The sequence below is a fragment of the Metopolophium dirhodum genome, chromosome 1, assembly GCF_019925205.1.
Source record: "Metopolophium dirhodum isolate CAU chromosome 1, ASM1992520v1, whole genome shotgun sequence".
Classification (NCBI taxonomy): domain Eukaryota; kingdom Metazoa; phylum Arthropoda; class Insecta; order Hemiptera; family Aphididae; genus Metopolophium; species Metopolophium dirhodum.
In genome coordinates, this window is record NC_083560.1 from 76,007,471 (window position 1) to 76,019,149 (window position 11,679).

Consider the following 11,679-nt stretch of genomic DNA (forward strand, 5'->3'; position numbering starts at 1 on the left):
TATCACAACTTTTAGAGCAGTTTTTTTACACAGAGTATGGCGGAGATTTATTTAAGAACAATTATAATGTTATTTGATAAATTTTGGCAAAGTCAAAATAAATTTAGCAATTTTTACTATATTATTTTTAATTCATAATTATTGTTGCAGACGTTAATATTCTACACAAATTAATAACTGTTCACAAAAACAAATTAATTTATTTTAATTAATTCAGTATTTTGCCAAAATGTTAATGGGAAGCTTGAAGCGGGAAACCTAAGACTCTAATCATGTTTCTACGCACAAATATATTAATTTATTTTTTAATTATAAAAACATAATTCTTTTAACTCTTTATATTATTTGTAGAAAATGCCAGTTTGGGAAATTTCAGGAGCAGAATTTTCTCAAGCTGAGGTGCACACTGCTAATGGTATATCAATTAGATTCCCTAGAGTAACTAAAATTAGGAATGACAAAGATTGGAAAACTGCAACATCATTAACTGAATTGCAAGTAAGTTGAGACACTATTAGGTACCTTTTATAATTTGAGTGTTTTAACTATTTATTTAACTATATATAATTTATTTATAGAATTTATATGAAGCATCCAAAGAAACTAACAATCTAAGTATTTTTTCAAACCTAAGCCCGGAAAAGAACACTAGTTCTGACAATGACTTACAGTCATCACCTGAAAAAAGAAATAAAATGAAGGTACAGAAAATTATTAATTATTAATTAAATAAAATAGTTATCACTTATATTAAATATATAATAAATACAATGTAGTATATTATATTATATTAACAATTTGTATTATATTTGAAATTATCGTTGTCGGTTAGAAAAGCATCAGTTTATCATAGTAGGTAGCATTATAGTTGTTTATTTGTATTCAGTGTGTCCCGTTTTAAATGTACCACTAAATATCTCAGACCGATAATCTTAGATTGAAATACGGTTTGCTGCAATAGCTAAGGGGTACTAAAGTACACATTTAAGGACAAATTTCAATTTTTTAACTCTTATAGTATGCGCATGCGCAATACAAATTTTTTTTATGATAATTTTTAAAATGTTAAACAATAGTGAAAAAGTTGATATGATTTTAATGTATGGCGAGTGTCAACTTTTTCACTATTGTTTAACATTTTAAAGAAGAAAAAAAGAAAAATCTTTCATAGTATTATGTTAAAAGTTATAAGTGTCATCGATGAACGTACAATACTGAGTGAACGTGTATTAGTTCATTTTTGATAATCAAACAATATCTACAATAATTATCGAAGTACTAAGAATAAAAACAATATCCACAATAATTATCGAAGTACTAAGAATAAAATTAGAAATAATGTACTATTATCAAAGTACTAATAATAAAACTGGAAATAATTCAATAACTTTTATCGTACAATAATAACGCAAATTACAACGTCATTGTCAATTTAGTTGGTAAATTTATTTTTAAGCTAATTAAATTTAAATTAGCTATACTTTTTTTTTAGGTAATTTTGTATTAAATTATTTAAATGCATTTCATTTTAGTTCAAAAATGATTTACTTTTGTATGAAATTCAAGCGTGTAATGTTTTAGGTAAAATCGAAAAAATTTAATTATTTTAAAATTTCCAAAAGCTGTAACTCATTTAATTTTAGGTTTAGAACTATGGTCAATAGATCAAAATTACTTAGAATAAAATAATCTATCCATATCCGGTGACAAAAATAGGTGTTGCAATTTAAAAAAAAAATTTGTATTGCGCATGCGCATACTACAAGAGTTAAAAATTTGAAATTTGTCCTTAAATGTGTACTTCAGTACCCCTTAGCTATTGCAGCAAACCGTATTTCAATCTAAGATTATCGGGCTGAGATATTTAGTGGTACATTTAAAACGGGACCCACTGTATATAATAAATACAATCATAAACAAAAAATAAAAAATATGATATATTATTTATAGTGAAACGGCTTATTGCATGAAACCTTTTAATTTTTTCAGTTTTTCTATGAGTACTAGGAATATATTATATAATGTTATAAGTATATCGATTTTGTAAACAATTTTAGTTAAATAAGTATACAAAGTTATAATTATGCATTACATTATAGTATATTATGTTTATTGTGTAAACCATAGTTAAAAAACTCTTGTAATAACAAAAAAAAATGTATTTGTAGAACAAAACGTAATAGTTTTCTTTTTATTCTAGAGAACTCTGGAAACAGCTGTTACAGAATCTTCTCCGTTAAAAATGAATACTGAAATTCCTGTTAAAAGAGCTAAACTTTCTGATGATCGGCGGAGGGTAAGATTTCTCATTTTTTTAATTTTATATTTTTTCACCAAAATATTAATTTGTGTAATAATTATATATTAAAGTACATTTTGGTAAATTGTAATTAAATAATTTAAATCACCAAAATGTTTCACACCAGTGGCGCACACTGACACAAGTGTACATTTTATTTAATTGTACATTCAATATTTTAATATTTCTTACTTTTTTATTATTATTATATGTTAGAAACCAAAAAAAATATTTTAAGTTAAGAATATAAATTGAAAACTAAAAAAAAAGTAAATAAATAAATAAATATTATTAAACTGAGGCCTTTTTTACAATTTAGTTTGAAATTTAATATATTACAGTAAATAAACATTGTAATAATAATAATTAATAATGCTTAGAAGAATGAAGTTAACGGGGTGTGGTGTTTCCGTGCTGGGCGAAGACCCCGTGAGTCTGTTTTTGAAAACAATTTGGTGGGTGATATATTTCCCATTCAACCGGTGGAGTACGATTGCGCGCGTTTTACCTTTTTGTGCATACGATTGCGTACAGTGCCAGAATAACAAAGAACATGATTTTGAATATTCAAAAGCGTACGATTGCGCGTGAAATGTGATGCGACGTTGCCAAATTGTTTGTAACAAATTTCAGTTATTTCGTAATTCATTTTTATATTTAAATACAGATACAAATTCATCCATTTAGGAAGTTTTTAATTACATTTACTTAAATACTTATTATTATAAAAAAAAAAATATTCATAAACAATGGTTAAATATTCGAATAGATAAATAAATTAAAAAGTAAAAAATTAAAAAAAGTTGACAAATTACATTTAATATTTTTAAGTTAAATTTCAAAGCCCGATATTATTATATTATCGCGATACCGATTTCCAACATGGCTAAAAACTTATGTAAATTTTCTGTCGTTTTATTTTTTTATACCCTTCGTATTACTTACACATAAATTCTATTTTCTTAAGTTCTTCCTTCGATATTTATCGTGCACCTATATATTTGGCAACGTTGCTTAGAAGTTAAAATAATTTAGCGCGCGCAATCGTACGCCTAAAAAGGCACCGCCGATAAGGACCGCGCGCAATCGTATTGCACCCCATTCAACATGCTATTAGGCAGTAGCATGATGCTACCCTTATTTATTTTCTAGTGTGCGCCACTGGACTTTAACCTATACGCGGTTTGCAATACTAGTGTACGTTTGTATTTTATTATTTTTACTTTTTAGCGTTTGCCTGATTTATTTAATGGAATCCGTGTTGTTGTGCCAGATTCGATTTCTAAAAATACGTTTTTACGATATTTTATTGCGTATCCTTTTTAAACCGTTACCTACTTATTATAGGTACCTGTTACATTTATCTCGTACGTAGGTATACAATGTAAAGATTACTGGATAATTTAATATGTAAGATGTATATGTATATAATATAACTACGTCCCACAGCATGTCAGCATCCGGAACTACAAAAATCCTCATTATACGTTTTGTGTAACGATCACAGTGTGTACATTTAGTAGATATAAAGTTATAAATAGTCACTTTTATAATTTTATTCACCCTGAATAAAGATCTCAAAACGTGTTCCTGTACATAATGAACTAATTGAGTTACGAGCGTGAATAAGATTAATTAAATTTGATTTTTTATTCATACAATTGTGTCTATTTTTGTCTTTGGTACTTAAAATTATTTTAAACAAACAATTGTAGTTCCGACGAAGAACCACTCCCAGAGACTTGGGAATTTATCATTTGAATATAAAAAAACCCGTTTGCATATAGAATATACCTAATGTATGTAGATTTTATAATAATAATAATTATTAGTATTTATATTATTTATAATAAATACAATATTCATTACAGACGTACCTAAAATTAAGTTTTCTAAATACAGCCAAAACTCTCTACATAACGATTTTTTTTTATGGTACAATGAAATTTTCACTAAATATTATACGTTAGGTTATTTACGAAAACATTTCTATTTGACAAATTAATTTCATATTATTATTCTACAGTTAATTAAAAAATGTTTGTATACATTTTAAACTCAAGTATACACACTCGTCAATCAAACATACGACGAGAGTGACCACAGTGACCATGGTGTTCTTGAGAATATAGCGCCCTAGGTAACCTATAGTATAGCCGTATAGGTAATAGTAAGTTACATCCCAATAATATACCTTTTTGATGTAAATTGCGTCCATGTATTTTTTATATTAAAATGTATGTTACCAATTCCCAACTAATATTTTCCTTCCCATTGTTTATTTGTATCATACTGACAACATTACTGTCATATAAACTCATAATATTGGTATGGTTAAAAATATTGTTTTTTTTTATTTAAACTTCATAAATAAAAATAATAAAAATAAATTATGTATACCCACGTCATGTTATACTAATGTATTAATAAATTAATAATTATTATTTAAATTTCTTACTTTTATCGGTACTAAGCCCTAGCTGTTTAATTTTTATGTCCCAACTTTAAACTTATTTATTATTAGTTAGGTAATAAGTTATATACTTATATCGTTATTACGACTTGCTTCATAAATAAAAACATTATAGCTAATAGGTATATTCGTATATTACTAAATGTTATTTTTACGTATTTTCCGTCGGACGCAATTATTATCGTAGGTATGCATGATTTGACCGGTAAAACTCGACTCTGTACGTTTTACCTTTTGGGGAACACGATTCCGTTCGATTTTAACCAAACAATGGGTTATCAACATGACCCCCAAAACAACACGATTATTACGTACGATATTCTGTGTAATGTCGCCATTTTTTGTTTTCAATTATATTTATAAATTGTATGTTCGATATCGGTTTTTGCTTAACAATATTAATATATTAAAGTGCCATTGATAATGAATCGACCAGACACAGCATGATAACAACAAGAAATTTCACCCCAATAGGTAAAATACATTTGTTCAATAATGAATCTAATATATATGTAAAGCAGGATAAACCATTTATACATATCTACACGGCTACACAGATAAGTTAAAAAGTGCTATAAGTCGGTATTAATTATGGAGATTCAGTTGTACTAGTGGTGTTTCTTTTTCCGAAGTGATAAACTTAACTTTATTTTCCATATTTCAATGTTTGACTATTTCAAAATTTGATTTCTATAACACACCGTAATTTATACACAAAATTACGTGGACACCCACTGGCGACTACGTAATATTAACATAATATAATATCTTATAAGTTATGATACAACACAAACTTATCTGATTTATAACGATTGTATCGCTGTTGTGTGTTATAAATGTTATAATATAAATGTATTTATAATATTTACGTAAAATGTTTCCCAGTAATAAATAAAGTGTATATAAAATACACTAAAAACTAAGCTCAATACATTTTAATATTTTTGTAATTGGTAGTCGTTGTTATTTTTTTTTTTTACGGTTTTTATTGAAATCGTGTATATTATATTATTATTATCATATATGAGGGCAACTGTTACATTTTTAAAATGCCGGAAATAGTCGGTAAGGGCAACTGGTTAACACAATGTAATTTCTCTGCGTTTTGTAATCACTGCGTGTGCCTCGTTAAATTGAATTATCTTCTACTAAGTACTACTCATATAAGCCCTACACTCTACAGGCCATAATGGCTCTCGGCTTCCAAAACAATTCTTCTCCGGTCTCCACGCATCGACGTCATAATAGCTTAATGAAAGTATACCAAAAATGAAAAAGAAATACCCTTTAAAGTAGGGGGTCTATAAGTTTTTCTTTTTAAGTTATACATAGGAAATTTACCTTTATTTTAACATATAACCAAACCTACCGCGCATTTTGTTATGTATCTTCAAAACTTTTCAACATTTTAACGTAATTTTTTTTTAATGCTATTTACTTAATAATTATCCTATTAACCAACATACACAATTAAAACAGAAATGTGAAAATTATTTTAATTAAATTGAAAAAAGTAAACATTTAGAAAGTAACCCGTAGTAAATGCTAAATTATTTGGAGTAATACGCAATTTAATTTTAAAAATACTATAGGTAATTTTTGATAAAAAATGTTTACTTTTTTTCAATTAAATAAAAGTAAATTTCTGTTTTAATTGCATATGTTAGTTGATAGGATAATTAAATAGATTTAAAATTTAAAAAAAATTACGTTAAAATGTTGAATAGTTTTAAAGATACATAACAAAATGCGTGGCGTAGTTTTGGTTATTTTAAAAAAAGATAAATTTCCTCATAACTTAAAAATAAAAAAAGGTGGATAAGTGTATGTCGCTCTGCTGTACGGTAGGTTACAAGTGGGTCACTGTAATGGATGGTGTTAAATTTGAATTCAATGATATAATATCATTGTATAAGAAAAACGATTCTGAGCGAAAACGGTCAGTCAGCCTATGATTTTACCAAGTATATTTGATGATATTATTGTGAATAAAGTAATTTATATATAACCTATTTACGTGGAGCCTTGTTTTAAATTTTCAATCCTTAGCCATAAAAGTTAAAAATTTATAAATTTTTAACTACAAAATAATTAATAAATTATAAATTTGATAAATGTTGTCAACATTTGAACTTTAAATGCTTATAAAAAAAAATTGTGCCTATGTATTTTTAATATTTTTCAACTGCTATTAGAACGATATATCAGGAGCCTTATATTAAATTTTCACGCTTTTTTACCCAACAAATAAAAATTTATTGATATTTATAGAAAAAAAAAACTAAAACAATTGAAAACTGACAATATCCGTAAACAGCTCAAAAAGAGTCAAAATATTTTCAACATTTTATGGTGTATAGAAAATGCTAATATAAACATTCAGTGAAATTTTCAAGTATCTACAGTCATTCGTTTTTTAATTACAATAAAATAAGAAAATTGTTACATGAGAAATCGAGTAAATATCAAATGTTGTAAAAACATAAATTTCAGACGCTCATAAAAATTTAATTTAAGTTTCTTCTAGACATTTTTTTTTTGATAAAGGTAGACAAACTTATGAGTAATCTTATATTACATTTTCAAATCTTAGATTTAAAAAGAAAATTTTTATGAATTCTCATCAAAATAATTTGCTATTTTTCGTGATTTTTCCGTATTTTGTCAAAATTTGAACTTTAAATGCTTATAATTAAAAACTGTGACTAAGGATTTTTAATTTTTTTCATCTGCCTTTGAAACAATAACCTAGGAGCCTTCTATTAAATTTTCAAGCTTTTTTACTTAACAGATAAAATTTTATTGATATTTATAGAAAAAAAAACTAAAAAAATTGAAAACTGACAATGGCCGTAAACAGCTCAAAAAGAGTCAAAATATTTTGTAAATTTTATGGTGTATAGAAAATGCTAATATAAACATTCAGTCAAAATGTCATGTCCCTACGGTCATTTGTTTTAAAGTTACACCAAAAACCAAAATCTTTCTCGAAAACAGATTTTGCGTAAAAATTCCCGTTTTTCCTTAATTTTTCTTTTGTTTTTCACGTCGCTTGTGAAAACTACTGGGAAATTTTTACTTTTGACCCCCCAAAGTACCAACTAGATTCACTTTCCTATCAGAAAAGTTACTATTGAAGAAAATCCAAGCACTTTTACCGTCCTAAAAGGTGATGACAGACACAAAAATAAAAAAAAAATAAAAAAAAAACACACATCATTGTAGAATCAATACATTCATCGCTTCGCTCAGAATCTAATATTAGACCTCTTTAAAGGGTATTTCTTGTATGTTCTTTTTTTGTATTGGTACTTTCATATGACGTCGGCCGGTCACTTCCCCCGGATCACACTGTATACATTGTTATTTTACATTATTAGGTAGTATACATATCCGGTACCTACAATCGACATATTAAAATTTGCGGACGTATCGTATAGTAAATATGAGTTTTTTAACTTAAACAATATTGTAGGCAACTATTTATTTTTAACGATATTTCTACATTTTTTAATTACTATCAATATTCACTAGTTATATAACAAAAAAAATATGTTATAAACTATTATAACTTTTAATTGCGATTTATAGTATTGATTTTATATACCTAGTACAAAATCTTGAGGTTACTACGATATAGAATATGTATCCAAATAGGCATTACATAGTTTAACAATATTATCATTGAAATATGTCTATGTTGTAATGCTCGAATCACAAACCATTAACGTTTGATATGTGATCAACCGATCATTATAATAGGATATGTAGATTTGTTGTTAAAAAAAAAATTATAATAATAAAACTATTTTGTTTTAATTTGATTTACCTTAATACAAACATTTAGCTATGGAGGTACACCTTTAAATTCACCAGACGAATTAGCACCTACACATGTTATAGTTCAAAAAAAAGAGCACAATCGATCATCTGAAGTAAGTATATTAATACATAATATTATACATAATAGGTACATAATCAGTTTTAAAATTCATGTATTTCTGATACCGAGATATTTTTAAATATTATAAACAAAATAACCCATAAAAAATAAACAGTTTTAATTTAAAAGAAATACAAAATATTTGTAATTTTGATTTGTAAAATTTGTATGCACAAATAAAAAATTAAATGCATCTTATAGGTACGGTTTTCGATAAATTAAGGACTGTTGAAAACATAGTATAGTCATTAATATATTTTAATTTTCTCAATTCCTATAATATTACTAATACTATGTATGTAAATGTAACGGTTTTAAATACCCATTAAAAGGATAACTTGTAAAAAATATCAATAAGTTCGTATTTTTATATAGACAGTTTATGCTACAAAAATGGAGAAAAAATGTTTAAATTTAAATGCATTTAGACCTACAGACATTACATGAACTGATCATTAATTTATTGAACCAAAAGATTTTTTTCTTGAAATATAAATTTCTTTTGTTAATAGGTTGCAAAAATATCCATAGGGCATAGACCATAGGTATTAATGTGTTATATAGAATCATAATGCCTGTAGGTATAGGTACATTAAATCAAATACAAATACAAACATATAAATTTTATGTTTTTTTATTCTTAAGACTTCTTAAGACAAAATAGTTTTTTAACACTTACATATTATAAATTAACACAATTAAATATAACAAAACAATATCGATTGGAATAAAAATTATGTTTCCTTTGAGACATAAGTATATTGTCTTATTTCACCACGAAATGTGATCAATATATAATAATTAATAAGTTGCGAAGCTCATCATTTTTTTTTAATGTTTTTTTTATTTTACTAAAAAATATATACTTATAAATAATGAAAAATATAAAATGATACATTTTTGAAAATAAATGATTAATTTTCTCGGAGGAGAAGTTATTTTGATTAAGCTTCAATGTCTCAGCGTACCGTTTGAAGAATTAGTTAAAGGGGACGCCTTATATTAGTGCAATCGGAGGTAGGGGGACCGAGTCCACCCGCGTCCCCAAACTTAAACCCTTGTATCCGAACCGTATTATACTGAACAATTTCTCGTGTGTTAAAACAGAAACCTATGATGGAAGAGGAGGAGGAGAAGAAGAAGAGTTTGAACGCTACCGCCGTGTGCGCACAATGGTTTTGGGACAGCATACGAAAAGGAACGCAATTGCCCGTAGAAAACTACCAATAAAATAAATCGAATATTGCAACATATACTTTGCCTCGCACCCGTGTATTTTTATTTGTTTATTACTATTATCGCTTCTTCGACCAGTCGGATTTTCAGCCAATATAATAGTAATATAATATACTTATAAAATATATAATATTTATTATAGCTATTACTTATTTAGACACCTGAGACCTGCAGTACGAACACAATTTCATAATATTATAGATACCTGTACCTAATGTCTAATGACTGTCGCGCGGCGTGTCCGTAAAATAATTACGTCACATTTATATTATACATACTACAACGTGCGTTATTATGCCGTCTGTGCACAACTCAACACAAGACCACAAACTCATAACCGCGAGTTAAAAAAAAAATCCCAACCCTACTTGTACCTGATAAGATAAGATGACTAACTAGCCGGGTTTCCGTTTCATCACGGAGTGGCCGACCCGAGTTCGATACCTCGGCCGCGGGTGGCATTTTTCTTCGGGCAAGTCACGGTGTCCGGAGAACAAGTACCGCCATCACCCCACTCGGGGCACGGTAGAAACCTACGGGTGCCCTATTAGAAATTCTGCCAAAACACAACACACACGTGTACCAACCTACCCAATTTAAAAACCTACAGTGCCCTCCCCCACACCCAATGGACCATGTTGCCGCGGGTTACCCAATAAAAAAATAAAAAAATATGTCAACCACAGTCCACAGCACTCATATTCCATTAATATCAATGATTATACCTATTACTATTGGACTATAATATAATTAATAATTGATAAATAAAAAAATAACCATCATTAATATTTGTATTAAAAAAATTGCAATGTTTCACGTTATTGTGAAATATTTCATGCTTCAAACTTCCCTTAACTATAGTTGAAAAGTCTAAAAAACTAGGTACCTAGTTGGTTTATTCTGTTGAAATAACTTGGCTTTTTTCTGTTGATTTAAAAATAGTCCATCAAGTTTAAACAAGATATGTCTTATACGGTTTTAAATAAAAATAAACTTATAGGTATACTATTAGCTGTTATTATATAATACATGCGTAGTTCTCATCTACATACCCATATAATATAATATACCGTATACAGACTACCAGGGACGCTCACAAGTTCAGCTGGTATAATATTTTATGGTATTAGGAACAATATGCATTACAACATGCACATTTTCAAATTTTTTTTCAAAATAAAAGTGTTTTTAATAAAAATTACACTTATCAACTTTTAAAAGCGTCAACACCCTCTGATCTGCGAGTGCCACCGTACTATATATTACCATATTGATGTATGTGTGACGGGCGATTGTAAACTCGGCCAGAATAAAAAGGTTAGATAAAAAGGTAATGAAAAGGTTTAAACTCCGCCGGTTTTATTTACTTACCTGTAATTGATATATGGAAACTCCACTAGTAAGGCCTTCTTTATGTAAAACTAAATGATACTTCTCTACTATGTAAACTCAAAATGAAAAAAAAAATTATTGTGTTAGAGAAAGCTATAAATACTAAATAGTTATAATAATGGATTTATATTAGACTTAATGGTTTGAATATCTACAAATTGTATCTCATAATTTTAGTTCACAGTTCAAAATATTATAAGTATTATAAATTTATAACATAATATATAATGTCATAATAATATAATATACCTACATATTTTTACATAGATGCACCGATAACAACTGGTTATGAATATATTATTATTTATATTATTTATTTATTTTTTTTTTTTTTAA

The 11,679-nt window shown here is 27.2% G+C and overlaps 1 protein-coding gene across 2 annotated transcripts in view; it reads left to right on the forward strand.

Annotated features, from left to right (window-relative positions):
- Positions 1–10,092, forward strand: part of LOC132934507 (DNA ligase 3) — a 47,654-nt gene extending 37,562 nt beyond the window's left edge. For both annotated transcript variants that reach the window (XM_061000817.1, XM_061000818.1), the window contains exons 16-21: positions 352–498; positions 579–701; positions 2,201–2,296; positions 3,530–3,612; positions 8,620–8,707; positions 9,823–10,092. In XM_061000817.1, coding sequence (XP_060856800.1) covers positions 352–498; positions 579–701; positions 2,201–2,296; positions 3,530–3,612; positions 8,620–8,707; positions 9,823–9,945 — 660 coding nt within the window. In that variant the 3' untranslated portion in view covers positions 9,946–10,092. The remainder of the gene's footprint in view (positions 1–351; positions 499–578; positions 702–2,200; positions 2,297–3,529; positions 3,613–8,619; positions 8,708–9,822) is intronic.
- The last annotated feature ends 1,587 nt before the right edge of the window (positions 10,093–11,679 follow it).